This window comes from Phasianus colchicus, chromosome 25, assembly GCF_987193195.1.
Source record: "Phasianus colchicus chromosome 25, bPhaCol1.hap1.1, whole genome shotgun sequence".
Taxonomy (NCBI): Eukaryota; Metazoa; Chordata; class Aves; order Galliformes; family Phasianidae; genus Phasianus; species Phasianus colchicus.
Window position 1 is genome coordinate 1,068,867 of NC_143460.1, and position 17,353 is coordinate 1,086,219.

At 45.6% G+C, this 17,353-nt stretch overlaps 3 protein-coding genes and 1 long non-coding RNA gene across 4 annotated transcripts in view; 3 read left to right on the plus strand and 1 right to left on the minus strand.

Annotated features, from left to right (window-relative positions):
* LOC149915027 (uncharacterized) overlaps positions 1–16,451 on the minus strand; it is a 31,877-nt gene extending 15,426 nt beyond the window's left edge. The window contains exon 1 of the long non-coding RNA XR_016459832.1: positions 15,944–16,451. This is a non-coding gene — a long non-coding RNA (uncharacterized LOC149915027). The remainder of the gene's footprint in view (positions 1–15,943) is intronic.
* Positions 54–7,442, plus strand: CHIA (chitinase acidic). Its single transcript, XM_090124406.1, has 11 exons — positions 54–1,400; positions 2,002–2,031; positions 2,567–2,768; positions 3,134–3,190; positions 3,289–3,454; positions 3,556–3,680; positions 3,770–3,893; positions 4,019–4,204; positions 4,520–4,639; positions 4,743–4,884; positions 5,253–7,442. The coding sequence occupies exons 1-11, from the start codon at positions 1,376–1,378 to the stop codon at positions 5,528–5,530; spliced, it is 1,455 nt and encodes a 484-aa protein (XP_089980532.1). The 5' UTR covers positions 54–1,375; the 3' UTR covers positions 5,531–7,442.
* On the plus strand, positions 10,363–13,198 carry LOC116237027 (acidic mammalian chitinase). The gene is made up of 7 exons (XM_031605946.2): positions 10,363–10,528; positions 10,630–10,754; positions 11,239–11,362; positions 11,538–11,723; positions 11,850–11,969; positions 12,073–12,214; positions 12,515–13,198. The coding sequence occupies exons 1-7, from the start codon at positions 10,373–10,375 to the stop codon at positions 12,784–12,786; spliced, it is 1,125 nt and encodes a 374-aa protein (XP_031461806.2). The 5' UTR covers positions 10,363–10,372; the 3' UTR covers positions 12,787–13,198.
* Positions 13,289–15,927, plus strand: CIMAP3 (ciliary microtubule associated protein 3). The gene is made up of 6 exons (XM_031605944.2): positions 13,289–13,370; positions 13,687–13,826; positions 14,165–14,263; positions 14,817–14,950; positions 15,230–15,356; positions 15,759–15,927. Exons 1-6 carry the CDS (start codon positions 13,346–13,348, stop codon positions 15,825–15,827), a joined length of 594 nt encoding a protein of 197 aa, XP_031461804.1. The 5' UTR covers positions 13,289–13,345; the 3' UTR covers positions 15,828–15,927.
* Positions 16,452–17,353: the final 902 nt, after the last annotated feature.

Genomic DNA, 17,353 nt, shown 5'->3' on the forward strand with positions numbered 1-17,353 from the left:
CAGTGCCATACCTCACCCTGGCAAAGCACTTCAATCATCCACGTCTCATCTCATTCCTCCATACTCCATGTTTACAGCCTAATGAGCTTTTAAGGCAGTTCCATAGTTTCAGAGCAAGTACGTGACACGGACAACGCTGTGGACATTTTCAAGGCTCCTGTTGCAGCAAGTCTTGGCAACCGCCTTGAAATCCAACTTCACATCATCTTAGCATAAATAAAACTATGACTCATTGCAGAGAAAATGGCCATATGCACACTGCGTCTTACTTCCCCACTTGCACAAGCCCTGGCAATGAATAGCATCCAAAAGGAAAAGAAAAAAACAACACCAAGCACATTTTCCTTAGAACACAGCAGCACCTTTGATTCTCTACCTGAACTGAAAATAAAATAATTTGCAGAAAGAATAGATGAAATAGCATCATTTTCAGCTCCTCAATCTGCCATTTAAAAAATGCCATTGTGATAGGATCAGAAACACAACACTGCATCTTGAAAGCAAGTGACACTTTTACGCTAAATCAGGTAGAGTCCCTTAAAAAAAAAGAGCAACTTTCACAAAAACAACGACTGACAAGCTCATGTACAATAAGAAATAATGCTTCTTCCCAAAGAAAATAAACTTGGCAAGACGCTGCCATGCTTGTTCACTGCTAAACATTCACTTTTCAGGCCAGCAGTGCACTCACCATTGAAGGCACTTTGTTAGAGCATTCTGTCCACCTTCTTTCCAACAACAGTCCCGAGAGTAAGTGAGAGAACTCCTCAGCACAAGCTGACTTGCTTTGCCTTTACTGACAGTCACCAGGAAGCCCACTTCACTTCCACAAAGTCACAACAGGCTCGGGTGACACGGGCAACAGAGGCATCAGAACAAAAGCCCCCTGGCTCCTGACCAGTCTCCTGCCAACAGCTCTGAGCTCCTGAGTCCTCCACTGCTGTAGGTCCAAGCTCTGCTCAGTCTCTCCTCTCTGACCCCCAGCCAAGGAGACCAAACCCTTGTAAAGCACCTTGGTTTGGCAGCACCTGCCGCCTCTGGGCAGACACAATGGCAGTGCAAGGTTGATCACTTCAGACATCTGCTCCGCCGTAATCTCCAATATTGACACAAAGTCTCCAGTGGTAAAGAGAATTTCTAAGAAAAGTCATCTAATCTTGTTCTTCCACTGCTCAGGCAGCATCACAAAATGGCAGAGCATGATAATATTGTTTTTTTTTCCAAATAGAGTGTTAAGGCCAATTGTATTTCTATCATTTTACTGTGACACTGATCTTTACCAACTTGCACAATGTTTGCTGACACAAGACTTGCATGAAATGAGAGCACCATATAAAATGAGAAACAGCCTGCAGCAGATCAGTTCTGGTCAAAGATGGCCAAGCTCATTCTGCTTACCGGTAAGTCCTGCTTCAAAACTTCTTCTCTGCCTTTATGACAAGTATAATGACTCTCTCACTCTTACACCAGGTGATAGAAGAGAGGTTCTATCGCATTCAAGATGTTGCATTTTCTATTTATTCAAAGGAAAATAACTACCACATTTTCAGGTTGTTTATATGCTGGAGTGCTCTGGTGTCTTCTTCTTCTTCCTTAGATATGCAATTTCTTTATTTAACTGATTTCTTTAACCAAAACACAACCTTGGACCAAGACATAACACTCTAAGGATAAAAATTGCCATGCTGAAAGAGCTATTACTGTCCATATTTGCCTGTAGTCTCTGTTATTTCAGCTATGTTCATAGGAATCATCACCTACTTAAGGAATCAACTATAGCAGCATACTGAGACCTTAAGGACCATAAGCTTTTCTGCACATTTGCTTCCCTCAGAATGAACTGTGGCCTCAGACTGAGCTTTTGTTGGGTTCATACTGACCTAAAAAATTGGCACAGAGCAATTTTATTGTCTGTAGAACAATGTACCTATCAAATGATTTCTGCTTCTTCCAGCACTAATGTTTATTTCAAAGACTAATCCTTCTCTTTGTTTTTCAAAGGTCTGGCCCTCCTGCTGAACGCCCAGATAGGTACGTGCTTCACACCCCAAAGCAGCTCACCAAACACCTTTTAGCATGGGCACACACAAACAAGGCAGACATGCAGCATGTTAGATACACCAACAGCCTTCTCCATCCAGGCACTTCACTGGAGATCTGTTCTACATCTGTTCTTCCTCATCAAAGGGAGAAAGACTTGTTTTGGGAAAGAGACACAGCAGCCACAACCACCCTGATTCATGAGTTGCAGGGTACAAAGAAAGAAAGAAGGAAATGCATTGTTGACCTTAGGGAGGCAGTTCCCAGAAGGATAACTGGTCTTACTTCTCCTTCACTGAACTCTTTACTCTCAAGCCAACATTGCGCAATCATTTCTGATCAGATTTCATTTATGTCATAATTTACAGCAAGTGCAGCCCATGGCAGTGTTGACTAAACTGAGGGACATGAAAGATGGTTACAGGAAATCTCATGCAGTCACATGGTCAGCATACATAACAGGCCATTATAAGCATCTCCTATTAGTCTCTTCTCTCCCTGCTCCACCTCCTCTATTTCTCTGCAGGCTCTGCCTACGTGCTGTCATGCTATTTCACCAACTGGGCTCAATACAGGCCTGGCCTGGGAAAATACATGCCAGATAACATCGACCCATGTCTCTGTGACCATCTGATCTATGCCTTCGCTGGGATGTCCAACAATGAGATCACAACCATTGAATGGAATGATGAGACCCTCTACAAATCCTTCAATGGACTGAAAAACCAGTATGTGCTGACAGCATCAGGCATCGTGTGTTTCCCCATTCAGGTTCTGCAAATCACTGAGCAGCTGTTCTTTATATGATGGCAGCTCAACCCACATGCTGAGGGGGGCAAAGAGAAAGGGGCAGACAGTGATGGCAGCGAAGGCTGGCCAGGCTGCCAGCACTGATTCTCTGGGAATGAGGAACATCAGTCACTGTGCTCCCAACTTACTCCTTGGGTGTGAGTCCATGACATCACAGCCTACAAATGCAGCTGCAACAGCCACAGGAGCACTGTGCTTCATGTTGGTCTTTTGTCTGAAGTTAGAAACAGCAATACTAAACCATTCTTTGCAGTGAAACGTGTTCATGTCCCTCCTTTTGCAGGAATGGAAATCTCAAGACTCTCCTGGCAATTGGAGGATGGAATTTTGGGACAGCCAAGTAAGTTCCCACTTCCCATAACGGCACACTGGAAAGGGAGGGGAAGGGGAAAAGAGGCACCAGCCAAGCCCCAATTCTGCCCTTCTTTGCTTCCCTAGGTTCTCCACAATGGTTTCCACTCCTGAGAACCGCCAGACCTTCATCAACTCCGTCATCAAATTCCTGCGCCAGTACCAATTTGATGGGCTGGACATTGACTGGGAATACCCTGGATCAAGGGGCAGCCCTTCTCAGGACAAAGGTCTCTTCACCGTCCTTGTTCAGGTAAGACACAACAAAAGGCTTTGATCAGGCCCCCTCATCTGCACTGCTCTGACCACAGCCCCAGTGGGGCTCACGCTGAGCCGTTTGTTGTCATCCTGCAGGAAATGCTGGCTGCCTTTGAGCAGGAAGCCAAGCAGGTGAACAAGCCCCGTCTCATGATCACTGCTGCTGTTGCTGCAGGACTTTCCAACATTCAGGCTGGCTACCAGATTGCTGAGCTTGGAAAGTGAGTAGCAAACTCTCCAATACAGTTTTTATTACTTAAACGGCCTTACTTCGAGCAATTAAGAGAAATTGTGCCATTAAAACTGTCAGGTACTTGGACTATTTCCATGTGATGACTTATGATTTCCATGGCTCCTGGGATGGACAAACAGGGGAGAACAGCCCTCTGTACAAAGGCCCCGCTGACACTGGTGACCTCATCTATTTCAACGTTGTAAGTACAGTTTAATGATCTGTCCTACAGGCTGCTATAATTGCACCACCAGTGAGAAGTTTAAGAATTCATCCTATAACCTAAAATTCAGGGCACAAGCTTAACAAGGATTCCTTTTTTTTTAGGATTATGCTATGAACTATTGGAAGAGCAATGGTGCTCCAGCTGAGAAACTCCTGGTTGGATTCCCAACCTATGGACATAGCTACATCCTCAAGAATCCATCCAACACTGCTGTTGGGGCACCAACATCGGGCCCTGGGCCAGCTGGGCCTTACACAAGGCAGTCTGGTTTCTTAGCTTACTATGAGGTATGTGTGTTTCATCACATCAAGGCAGCCATGTATGGTCTCAAAACTTCCTAGAAAGGAATTTTATGTCATGGATTCATGGAGTATTCCAACCACCCATTTCTATGGGACAGTTACTAAATTCCCTCTCTCTGCCCTTTCCTCATAGACGTGCACATTACTATTAGGTATGTGTGTTTCATCACATCAAGGCAGCCATGTATGGTCTCAAAACTTCCTAGAAAGGAATTTTATGTCATGGATTCATGGAGTATTCCAGCCACCCATTTCTATGGGACTGTTACTAAATTCCCTCTCTCTGCTCTTTCCTCCTAGATCTGCACATTCCTGGACTCTGGAGCCACCCAGGCTTGGGATGCTCCCCAGGATGTGCCCTATGCCTACAAGAGCAGTGAATGGGTTGGCTACGACAACATCAAGAGCTTCAACATCAAGGTACAGTGGGTGGGAAGTGCAGCTGTACTAAGGGCACTGCAGGAGCCCTTCTGCAGTAGCACGTCTTGGGACTAACAGGCCTTTCTCCCCTGGCATTACACAGGTTGACTGGCTGAAGAAGAACAACTATGGCGGTGCTATGGTTTGGTCCCTTGACATGGATGACTTCACTGGCACTTTCTGTAAACAGGGCAAATATCCCCTGATTACCACCCTGAAGAATGCTCTTGGTCAGCAAAGCAGCAGTAAGTAACCTGAGTTGTGGCGCTTTCTTGAAAGGGATCCCCCAGCTCACTGCTGGTGCAGAGCTTCAGAAGCCCATGAACTTTCACGTCTAAGGCTTTGGTGGACACACGTCCTTTGTGGAAGCCACAGCAAGAGATTGTGCTGGAAACACCCCTTTACCCTACATCCCCAAGGATGAAAGTGTCACACTTTCTGGAACTTGCAACTCGGTCCAGATTTTTCAAAGGCTAACTTTGAACCCAGCCAGACTTTGAGAGGGACAAAGTTTAATAGCTCTTCTGATGCCAACCCCAATAAGACTATAGCAGAAAAGGGGAGCTGAGAAACCGTTCACAATAAAATAAGCTTTTTCCTGCTCTTCTTTCAGGCTGTGTGCCCCCAGCTCAGCCCAATCCTCCCATCACTGCAGCTCCTAGCACTGGAAGTGGGAGCGGAAGTGGGAGTGGAAGTGGAAGTGGGAGCTCAGGTAGCAATACTGGTAGCTCAGGTGGGAGTGGATTCTGTGCTGGTAAGGCCGATGGCATCTACGCAGATCCAACCAACAAGAGCAAATTCTACAACTGCAATAATGGCGAAACCTTCACGCAGACGTGCCAGGCCGGTCTCGTCTTTGATTCCAGCTGCTCCTGCTGCAACTGGGCATGATGACACCAATTTTGTTACGGCAAGCACACTACTCTGATCTAAGTCCATGGAATAATAATGATAAATAAAGTGTTCTGCAAAAGTAAAAATGCATGCTGTTTTGACTCATCTTGCTTGTAATATTGTTGTCTCTCAGTACTTACATCCATGCCCAGGGTACAGCCCGAATCCAGAAGTAGCATTTCAACAGCCCTGGAAAGGTGTTTTCCAGGGCTTTCTTACTTTCCCAGTGGGCAGTCAGTCAGAAAGGAAAAAAACAACAGTAAGACAGGACGGGGCAGATCATGCTGTGCCATGAGAGAGCACTCAGAGCAAGGTGGCAGCAACAACCGAGAGCCTGGCTCTCCAGAAGCCCTTGTGCAAGGCCTTTCCTTTGGCCTAGGGAAAAAAAAAAAAAAAAAAAAAAAGCGTTCCCCTTCTGGAAAAGTTACCTTCCAAAAACACCAGTCTTCAAAGGTCCTGCAGCTCTTGTGCTGAAACAGCTGCAGCAATTCCCCCACCAGTGCAGGAATGAGCATGTACCAGTTTACACACATACTCCTGATGTGCCCTACAGCCCCAAACGTCCACTGCATGGCCTCAGCAATAGGCGAGCCTCACTCCCATTGCAACAGCCTAAAGCATGAATCACAACACTATTCTTCCTTGTCTTACAACTAAGATTTATTTAAAAGACACATATTTAGAGAAAAGACTTATGTTTTGTTGATCAGGCACTTCTGTATTACCCCTGATGCAAACGGTGTTGAAAAATGCTTTTGAGCCACAAGGAAGGAGCATCAGATACTTACTGAAAACAAATGACAGAGCAAAAAAGGCTATGTGATGGAGCAAGAGAAGAACAGCACTTCATCTGAGAGTTAAGGTATGACAAGCAGATTTCAAAGCGCCAGAGCCACAGCTTGGCAAGAATGTGTAGGTTCTTAAGTCATTTTGGTCTCACTTTTAGTGGTCATGAAAGTTTTTCAGAGAAACAGACTGGGAAGCAGAGAGAGAGCTAGAAAAGCAGTCAGCTTTTCAATACTCCTGGGTTAGCAGACTGGAAAAAAAAAAAGGAAACAGAAACCATCCTTAGTATACAGGGAAGTCATAGATCTCCCAGTGCATATCCTTATGAACAGAAAATTCTAGGCTATGCCTAGAGGCTGATAACTGATTGCATGAGCTCTAACAGCAGAGATGCAAGATATACATGTACAGCTTTTGACCATGTATATATATTAAGGGTAAATTACCAAGGGAAAAGTCCCAATGAATTTCTAAGAAAATCACTTCACACTAAGGAGAACCAGACTGGCAACAGATTTTCTTTGAGGTGGTAGGACATTGCCTGCCTGCAGTGAGGAAACTAAGAGCAGCAGCTGAAGACAAGCGTAATTCTCCCCAAGTTTTCATTTGCTTCTGACATCCAGAAGTTAAATTCTGAATGCATTTATACTAGCTCAACAGCAATATGACCTAAAGCAATTTTACTTCATATGGGAATACACAGCCAGATCTATCATGCATATAGACAAACGCTCATCTATCCAGTATATGCTTCTGCACTGCAAACATGGCACGTGGCTGCGGAACATTTCCATCAGCACAGATGTCAGTATTGGCTGTCAGCTCAAACCACCCTGTATCAGGAGACTGATAACCATATCTCTTTATCCAGATAAGGGTTAGGGCAGGGTTATCCAAAAGATACTGTTCCACTTCATTGACCTTTGCAGTTCTCCCCAGGTGAGCCTTCCACAGTGACCTGCCTAATCTCACAGCAAGGGCAGGTAGAACAAAACATATCCAAAGCGCTGCCTTGGGTCCCCCAGAGTTAACATGGACAACATGGTTAAGGCCTTCCCGGGATACAGCACTTGTCAGAGAGTTGGCTGGCAGTCACCTGCTAGAAACAGTGGGTGGGTGCAAGGCTGTGCCAGTGCCATACCTCACCCTGGCAAAGCACTTCAATCATCCACGTCTCATCTCATTCCTCCATACTCCATGTTTACAGCCTAATGAGCTTTTAAGGCAGTTCCATAGTTTCAGAGCAAGTACGTGACACGGACAACGCTGTGGACATTTTCAAGGCTCCTGTTGCAGCAAGTCTTGGCAACCGCCTTGAAACCACCTTGAACCATCTTCACATCATCTTAACATGAATAAATCTATGACTCAGTGCAGAGAAAGTGGGCATGTGCAACGGAGAGTTCAGACCAAAAAAGCCCCCTGGCTCCTGACCAGTCTCCTGCCAACACCTCTGAGCTCCTGAGTCCTCCACTGCTGTAGGTCCAAGCTCTGCTCAGTCTCTCCTCTCTGACCCCCAGCCAAGGAGACCAAACCCTTGTAAAGCACCTTGGTTTGGCAGCACCTGCCGCCTCTGGGCAGACACAATGGCAGTGCAAGGTTGATCACTTCAGACATCTGCTCCGCCGTAATCTCCAATATTGACACAAAGTCTCCAGTGGTAAAGAGAATTTCTAAGAAAAGTCATCTAATCTTGTTCTTCCACTGCTCAGGCAACATCACAAAATGGCAGAGCATGATAATGCTTGGGTCTCCAAACGAAGTCTTGAAGTCTATTGTATTGGTATCTCAATTTCTATGATACTTATCTTTACCAACTTGCGCAGTGTTTGGGCATCTTTGTTGACACAAGACTTGCATGAAATGAGAGCACCATATAAAATGAGAAACAGCCTGCAGCAGATCAGTTCTGGTCAAAGATGGCCAAGCTCATTCTGCTTACCGGTAAGTCCTGCTTCAAAACTTCTTCTCTGCCTTTATGACAAGTATAATGACTCTCTCACTCTTACACCAGGTGATAGAAGAGAGGTTCTATCGCATTCAAGATGTTGCACACTCCTTTCAAAGGGAAAAAATAGAAGAGTAGCTTTCGGGATGGATAGTTAGAGTTTTCAGTACCGCTGAGAAGATACTTTATGCACTGAAAATCAATATGGTTCATTGTTATTTGAAATTGGTATTTTCTTTCTGTACAAAACAAAGGAAAAAAACACAAAATCTCAAAATTCTCAATGTGAGCTATCCAGCTTCTTTTCTATTCTTCTACATGAAATTGTTCCACAAATTATACCCATTTCCAAATGAACACTCAGCAGACCTGTCCTGAACAATCTATGTTCCTGTATATTATTCATGGAAACAAAATGATCGCAAATTCAATTTCATATTTTAATGGCACATGACCTCTTTACCACAGTTCACCCTTTCCTCAAAGTGACCAGCAACCTGGGGTACAAGTTACATTAGGGTTAGCCCAGTTCTGCCTTGCATTTCTCACTTCAAGGACTAATCCTACATTTTTTTCTTCAAAGGTCTGGCCCTCCTGCTGAACGCCCAGATAGGTACGTGCTTTCTGCCCAAAACAGCTCGACAAAATGTTTTTCAGCATTTGCAGCAATCTGGAATGGGCTCACCAGCTAACTCTTTTACAAGACAGGGAGGACTCAAAGGCTGCTTAGCACTCAGTAGTTGTGTCTCTGCAGACAGCACTTCAACGAAGCATGGCGTGCACGAAGTGCAAATATGCTGCTGGCTTTCATACAGGTTTCCCCTTAGTCCCTTCCTGCTCAGCTTTAATGAAGTCTGAGTGCAGCCGCTCTGCGGCTATGCAGAAAGGCTATGATTGACTTTCACAGACAGGTGAAGAAAGCAGTAGAGCAGATACAAAAACAACCTTCCTCATTCTGAGTGCCTCACAGGAGATCCATTCTGCCTCTGTTCTTCCTCAGCTGGCAGGAAGGGAGAAAGACTCAGTTTAGGGAAGAGACTCAGCAGCCATAACAACCCTGATTAATCGGTTACAATATGCAAGAGGCTCCTAGGTGGATTTGTTTATGGAAATAAAGAAAGAAGGAAATAAATCAATTATGATTTTGCTGAGACGGCTCACAAACAACCAGTCCCATTTCACTTTCACTGAACTCTTCTCTGCAAGGAAGTATTGTCCAATCATTTCAGATCAGATTTCATGTAGGTAGCAAGCCAGTGCTGAATTACTGAGTGGTAGGAAGGATGGTAATAAGAAATAACATGGCCTCATGCAGCTACTTACATGGACAGCATGCATGTCCAACAGCATTTCAAACACATTCTCTCTGTTTTCTTCTCTCACTATCCATTTCTATTTCCCTGCAGGCACTGCCTATGTGCTGTCATGCTATTTCACCAACTGGGCTCAATACAGGCCTGGCGTGGGAAGTTTCATGCCTGATAACATTGACCCATGCCTGTGCACTCATCTGCTATACGCCTTCGCTGGGATGTCCAACAATGAGATCACAACCATTGAATGGAATGATGAGACCCTCTACAAATCCTTCAATGGGCTGAAAAATCAGTATGTACTGACAGCATCAGGCATCATTTAATCACTTGTTCAGGACCTGCCCATTACACAGCAGCCATTCCCTGCATGAGCAGTGGGGTGCTGAGAAGAATGGGAGACAGCGATGAGCAGCGAAGGCTGGCCAGGCTGCCAGCATTGATTCTCTGGGAATGAGGAACATCAGTCACTGTGCTCCTGACTTGCGCCTTAATGTGACTTCACACAGTCTACAAATGCACCTGCAACAGCCACTGTCCAAAAAACCGGGAGCTTCGTGTTGGTCTTTTGTCTGAATTTAGAAACAGCAATACTAAACCATTCTTTGCAGTGAAACATGTTCATGTCCCTCCCTTTGCAGGAATAAAAACCTGAAGACTCTGCTTTCTATTGGAGGTTGGAATTTTGGGACAGCCAAGTAAGTTCAAACCACTTCTTTCCCTGAGATAGAGGAAATATAAAAAGAGGCACCAATCAAGCCCCAACTCCTCTGTTTCCCTAGGTTCTCCACAATGGTTTCCACTCCTGAGAACCGCCAGACCTTCATCAACTCCGTCATCAAATTCCTGCGCCAGTACCAATTTGATGGGCTGGACATTGACTGGGAATACCCTGGATCAAGGGGCAGCCCTTCTCAGGACAAAGGTCTCTTCACCGTCCTTGTTCAGGTAAGACACAACAAAAGGCTTTGATCAGGCCCCCTCATCTGCACTGCTCTGACCACAGCCCCAGTGGGGCTCACGCTGAGCCGTTTGTTGTCATCCTGCAGGAAATGCTGGCTGCCTTTGAGCAGGAAGCCAAGCAGGTGAACAAGCCCCGTCTCATGATCACTGCTGCTGTTGCTGCAGGACTTTCCAACATTCAGGCTGGCTACCAGATTGCTGAGCTCGGAAAGTGAGTAGCAATCTCTCTGGTATGCTTTCTAGAACTTCCTTCAAGAGATTTCTTCCAGCACTCTTCCTGCCAGTATTGGGCACGGCCCATCCTGGGCATCCTGAGCCTGAGCAGCCGCCACGCTGTTGTACAGGGCAAGAAGCCATGCAGGCAGTGCATGTTTGGTGCAGAAATGGATACCTGAGGGAGGAAAGGGTAACAGCAGGTGGGCTGCAGCCACTCCAAGCCATCAGAGAACATCTCTCAGTTCCCATAACTTCAGCACAAATCTCACCCTGCATTGTCCTCTGCCTCCCTCCTCTGCAGGAGGAACTTGTCTCAGCCCTTGGAAGGCTTGCTCAAAGGAAGTCTCAAAGAAACCTGATTTGGAGAAAGTGTGGGCACAGCCAGAGTTGTTGTGGGTTAAATGGCCAGGTCTGAAGGAACTGTTGGTTCTGGGTGATGGAATTGGCCAGGGTGCAGACACAGGCACCTTTCTCCGCAGGTACTTGGACTACTTTCATGTGATGACTTATGATTTCCATGGCTCCTGGGATACACAAACTGGGGAGAACAGCCCTCTCTACCAAGGCCCAAATGACACTGGTGACAATATCTATTTCAATGTTGTAAGTTTATTTTAGGAGCCTGTGTAAGAAATGTTAGCACTATGATCAGAGCAGTGATGATAATGCAAGAATTCACCATCCTGTCTACCAGACCTTGCACAGACTGTAATTCTGGGGTTTTTTTTGTTTGTTTATTTTGTTTTGTTTTGTTTTTGTTTTGTTTTGTTTTTAATAGGATTATGCTATGAATTACTGGAAAAGCAATGGTGCCCCAGCTGAGAAACTAGTTGTTGGATTCCCAGCCTATGGAAACACCTTCAGACTGCAAAACCCATCTAATCACGGTCTTGGTGCACCAACTTCAGGACCAGGACCTGCTGGACCTTACACACAGGAGGCTGGGACGCTGGCTTACTATGAGGTGTGTATAATATTTTTTTGACATTTCTTCAAATAATTTCGCAAAAAGGATTCATGGAACTTTCTGAATGGCTGCTGCATACAGCATGATACTCAACAACATTCCTCCTTCTCCCTTTCTCCCCAGATCTGCACACTACTGAATTCTGGAGGCACACAAGTTTGGGATGCTCCCCAGGATGTGCCCTATGCCTACAAGAGCAGTGAATGGGTTGGCTACGACAACATCAAGAGCTTCAACATCAAGGTACAGTGGGTGGGAAGTGCAGCTGTACTAAGGGCACTGCAGGAGCCCTTCTGCAGTAGCACGTCTTGGGACTAACAGGCCTTTCTCCCCTGGCATTACACAGGCTGAATGGTTGAAGAAGAACAACTACGCAGGTGCTATGGTTTGGGCCATTGATCTGGATGACTTCACTGGCACTTTCTGTAAACAGGGCAGATATCCCCTGATTACCACCCTGAAGAATGCACTTGGTCTTCAAAGCAACAGTAAGTAGCAGGGCTTACTTGCAGGGGATCCCCTAGTTTGTTATTGGTGCAGAGCTTCAGAAGCCCATGAACTTTCACTTCTAAGGCTTTGGTGGACACACTTCCTTTGTGGAAGCCACAGCAAGAGTCACACTTTCTGGAACTTGCAACTCGGTCCAGATTTTTCAAAGGCCAACTGTGAATCCAGCCAGACTTTGAGAGGGACAAAGTTTAATAGCTCTTCTGCTGATGCCAACAGCGGAAAAGGGGAGCTGAGAAACTGTTCACAATAAAATAAACTTTTTCCTGCTCTTCTTTCAGGCTGTGTGCCCCCAACTCAGCCCAGTCCTACCACCACTGCAGTCCTCTGTAATACACAAGGAAGTGAAAGTGGGAGTGAGAGTGAGAGCTCAGGTAGCAATACCGGTAGCTCAGGTGGGAGTGGATTCTGTGCTGGTAAGGCCGATGGCATCTACGCAGATCCAACCAACAAGAGCAAATTCTACAACTGCAATAATGGCGAAACCTTCACGCAGACGTGCCAGGCCGGTCTCGTCTTTGATTCCAGCTGCTCCTGCTGCAACTGGGCATGATGACACCAATTCTGTTACGGCAAGCACACTCCTCTGATTTAATTCCATGGAATAATAATGATAAATAAAGTGTTCTGCAAAAGTAAAAATGCATGCTGTTTTGACTCATCTTGCTCGTAATATTTTGATGCTCCCTGGTTCTCACAGTTTTTACACTTATGCTGAGGGATGGGCGCAAATCCCAAAGGTGGACTTAATTCCAGCATCTCTTTTTCCAGGAATTTCTTGCTTATCACATCATGATAGCCAGACACAGGGAAAAAGACAGGGAGCAGATGACATGGGAGATTGCTATGCCTGAGAACACACAGTGAAGGGTCCTGGCAGCATACTCTATAGACTGCTTTGCCAGAATCCTCTCCACCACTAAATGTCACAGTGCAAATTGCAACTCCTGGGAGTGAGAGTAAGCACAGTGTGATCCTTGGGGCTTTTATCAAAGCTGCTCCTTTTCCTGCACAGTTTAGGAGCTCCTATTGCCAGAATTTCCTCCAGCACCCCTCCCCGTATCTATAGCAACTGCAGTACACAGACTTCCCTAAGTGCCTGATCTGACAGCATGTTTGCAGAGTGGCAGCCCAGAGGTGAGCTCTGTGAGGTGTGCACACCAAGGGGGCTACAAGCATGGGCTCTGCATCTCCAACAGCATCAGGATTCCCTAGCAGTCATTCCTGTGACTGGGCTGCTATGCACCTCCTTGCCCAGGTTGGGGAAAAAGAAGTCTGTGGCAGCAGGGAATAGTCATTCAAAGAGCAGGCCCTTCCAGGATATCCAGGAGCAGCTGAGAGATAAGGCTCACCTCAGGAAGCAGCAGACACCTGAGGAGTAAGAGGAGCAGCAAGTGGTCAAATCCATGTGAGTGAATCACACTGATCACATTTCCCTCTCCTGGTTTCACAGATGTGAGGAAACAAATTTGGTTTGGGTCACACCAAGATAAAAAAATGTTCCCTCTCCACCATGCTCCAAACGAGATGGGAATCCAGCTAGCAGCCATCAGGGGAAAACGCTTCCTAGGGCCAGGCTGTTACTTACAGAAGGTAAGTTTGTTTTTTATTCTCAGAGCTTTTCTTTCACAAAAAACATACACTATAGGAGTAGTAGTAAGGAATAAGTAATAAGGAACAGGTAATAAGACCATGGCCAGCCAGACACAGTGTACTCCATGCCTGCCCTGTAAAGCCATTGTATAAATCTGCATAGATACCTAAAAAATAAATTTATCTCCTAGAAAAGCTACCTTCTAAATTTACCAGTCCTCAAAAGTCCAGCTGTCCTAATACTCTAAATTAGTGAGAGATTAAAGGAATGATGTCTGCTGCTCAGGTACTTCTCCTATTCAATTGATGCAAACAATGCTTCTGCTTTTTAACCACAGGAAAGTAGCTTCAGATACTCCTTTGGAACAAAACCACTGAGCGTGAAAGGTTATGTGATAGGAGCCCGAACGGCCCAGCGATTCATACCAGAGCCACGGGTAAGAAAAGGATGCTTCAGAGAAGCAGTGCCGCAGCTTTGACAGAATTTGTAGGCTGATCCTACCATAGACTGTAAGTTGTGAACACATGCTGGGCCTGCCTCAAGCTTAAAGTAATGGTGGTCATAGATCTCCCCATGCATAGCTTTGTCGCAAGCACTGAGGCTAGAAATCAATCACCAATCATGGGCGCTCTGGAAACACTGATGCATACACACATATCCCTTTGTATCTCTCTCACGCACACCTAGATGTACTGAGGCAAAATCAGGAAGGGAGCTCAAGTTGTGCTAACTGAACAAAACTAGTTTACTGGCCCAGCTTCTGAAGATTAACACTGTATTAGGAGAGATGTCACAGGATACCCTGGGTAAATAGCAGGGAGCTCAGATTTGATTTGTTCTGCTCTTTTTGTGCTATCAGGATAGCCAAGGCATGCATTGAACAGCAGGTCTGCAATGCCTAGCCAGCTGGCATTAAATGCTCTGACTAAAAGCATTCTGAAATGGCTTGCAGAACAAAATCTTCTGTACTGATTTTTTTTCTCTTGCAGACTGTGACTCCCGGACCAGGAACATACCAGCCACTCTGGAATAAAGAGAGAAAACGCCAGCTTAACTGTGCTCCATTTTCCTCTAAGACACCACGATTTCCTGATAAACCTCCAAATAAAGAACTTTTCCCCGGGTAATATAACTCATTTTCTTACTCTTCTAGTAACAAGTAGGAGTACTAGAGACAGAAATGGAAGATATGTAACTGAGTTCCCAGTAATGCTTTGTTTCTTTTCTTTTTTTTAAATTATCTTCAAAAGGCTCCTTAGCTTTAGTCTTCAACCTAACATGATGACTAGAAGACCATAAAATGCATTTTTCCCATAGGTCAAAGCAGGTCTGATTAATTCTCATATTGCAAACATCATACACCAGATCTAGCAATGAGATATTTTGTTTCTGTTCTCTTTAGACCTGGAACTTATGATGCAGAGAAGCGATTACACAAAAAGATCACTTGGCCAATGAAGTTTGGGTCTCCAGATTGGTCTTTAGTGCCAATGCCAGCGAAGAGGATGCTAAAAACGGAAGTTCAGAAGGTATGGACAGGGATGAGGGGATGCTATTCCCAGCTTAATACTTCTCACAGAGGAAATCAGATGATTACTTAAGCACTACCTTTTGTCATCCTTTCCTCTCCGGTCTGCTGGGTGTGTAGCTGTACCAGCTTAAGGAGCGAGACACAAAGTGAGCTGCTGTCAGAAAATGCCAGTTTGCAAAATCAGCCACAGTCCTTCAAAAACACTTTGACTGGGGAGTTTGCTCTAGAAGTAAGCTTCCATCACAAAATGAGAGGACTGGAGTACAGATTTCTTTCTCTGCACAGCTCCGCCGGAAAAACTTTCCAGTTTGAAACACTGAGAGTCAGGAAAACCACCTGGTAAACCAGCCTGCAGTGCTCAACACCACCTTGTGTCTTCCTGTGCTCTCTTTTCTTTCAGCTGATTATGGACAGAGAATTCAGGAAGCATCGGAACCGTGTGGCCTACCTGAGTTTATATGAGAACTGATAGCATGTTGCATCCCTGTGCAGCAGAGCCTGCCCATAGACATGTCTGCCTGCAATACTCTGCCTCCTCAAATAAAACCTGTTCAAAGCGGCATTTCTTTGATTAGTTTTGATTACCTGATCTGGTACCTGGTTCTCTCCTGGCTCTGCAGGTGTTTGGTGTCGTCGGGGCCAGCGTTTAGCACTGCTTCCCTCAGCTCCTGGTCCAGGCATGGGGGCGGCCATCTTGGGCAGATTGCCATGGAGACACTTCATGGCACTGCGCTGCCCAGCGTGGGTTCCCGCGCCACAGGGGGCTTTACCCCCATATCCAGCCCTTGATGGCATCAGAAAGGAACACAATTAACTCCTCTCCACCACTACGTGCCGTCCTCAGCTTCCTCACCACCTCAGGGTTTCCTCTTCCACTGATCACCTTCCAGCAGAAGAACGCACCGCAGTCAGAGGAGAGCTGTGCAGAAGAAGCGTAATGGCTTTGTGCACAGCCAGCTGTGTTAACCTCACAGTCTGCAAACATCCTGGGCATGGAGTGCTGGGAACGGCCAGACCAGATGGCCATGTCTGTGCCTGACCACAACTGTCCCTATGCACATAAAGAGCTGCTCTGAATCTATGAGCAACCTGTGAGGCCACAAAAATAAACCTAGTATGAAACAGAGAGGTTCTGGTGTTTGCCTTCAGGTGCTTCTGTAAGGCGCAGCTCAGACTGTAGAGACTTCTATAAATATTTACAACCTGCCTGCACACATGGTGATCAGATCTCAGGGGAAAACTAGGAACTCACAATATTTGTACTTGAAATAACTGCCAACCACAATGCAAGCTTTCGCATTCTCTGGGTCTACTTAGCTGTGACTGCAGCAGTTTCACCTGCAGCCCAGTTTTGTCTATAAAAACGAGATATATTCTTCCAGTTTCCCACTTTCAGGCTTCAAGTGCTCTCACACATGCAGTGCAGCTGCTCACAGCCTTTATTCTCAGTGCACAACCCTCCCAGCCACACAAGCAGCTTTGTAGCTGCAGCAGCCAGAACGGGATGCTGTTGCTGACTCTCAGTTGCCTCTTTCGATGAAAACTCTTCAAGGAGGGGGTGTTATTCCCTGCACATTTACTGTTGTAAGACCTGTTTTTAATGTCTCTGCTTCCAGCTCCATCATTGCATTCGTGACTGACACTGCATACTTTTCATCTTTCTTGAGCTTCTTATAAGGAAAAAAACATGACAGAAAGGTGTAGAACCACCTCAAGAACACCAAGGATTCTGCAGTCTTTTTCAACCACATGTTCCACTTGTGACAGAGAAAAATCTTCTTATAAAGGGAGGTACTTTGTCATCACTGAACACACAGTGTTAGAAAATACCCAACCTCCTCAGCAATCAAACATCATTGCTAAGAAAGGAAGAGACACAACAGGAAGAATAAAGCCTCCTACGAGTTGGTGAGAACTTCACCAGACCCCAGTGAGCACACATTCAGGCTCCATTCAGGTGTTTTCTTTCCACTCTTTCTGAAATGTTAAGAACTC

Coding starts and splice junctions, on each gene's coding strand:
- CHIA (XM_090124406.1), top strand. CDS start 1,376: ATGGCCAAGCTCATTCTGCTTACCG. Junction 2,769..3,133: donor TTCAATGGACTGAAAAACCA/GTATGTGCTGAC, acceptor CTCCTTTTGCAG/GAATGGAAATCTCAAGACTC. Junction 4,885..5,252: donor TCTTGGTCAGCAAAGCAGCA/GTAAGTAACCTG, acceptor CTCTTCTTTCAG/GCTGTGTGCCCCCAGCTCAG.
- LOC116237027 (XM_031605946.2), top strand. CDS start 10,373: ATGGTTTCCACTCCTGAGAACCGCCAGACCTTCATCAACTCCGTCATC. Junction 10,755..11,238: donor CAGATTGCTGAGCTCGGAAA/GTGAGTAGCAAT, acceptor CTTTCTCCGCAG/GTACTTGGACTACTTTCATG. Junction 11,970..12,072: donor TCAAGAGCTTCAACATCAAG/GTACAGTGGGTG, acceptor GGCATTACACAG/GCTGAATGGTTGAAGAAGAA.
- CIMAP3 (XM_031605944.2), top strand. CDS start 13,346: ATGTTTGCAGAGTGGCAGCCCAGAG. Junction 13,827..14,164: donor CAGGCTGTTACTTACAGAAG/GTAAGTTTGTTT, acceptor TTTTAACCACAG/GAAAGTAGCTTCAGATACTC. Junction 14,951..15,229: donor AATAAAGAACTTTTCCCCGG/GTAATATAACTC, acceptor TGTTCTCTTTAG/ACCTGGAACTTATGATGCAG.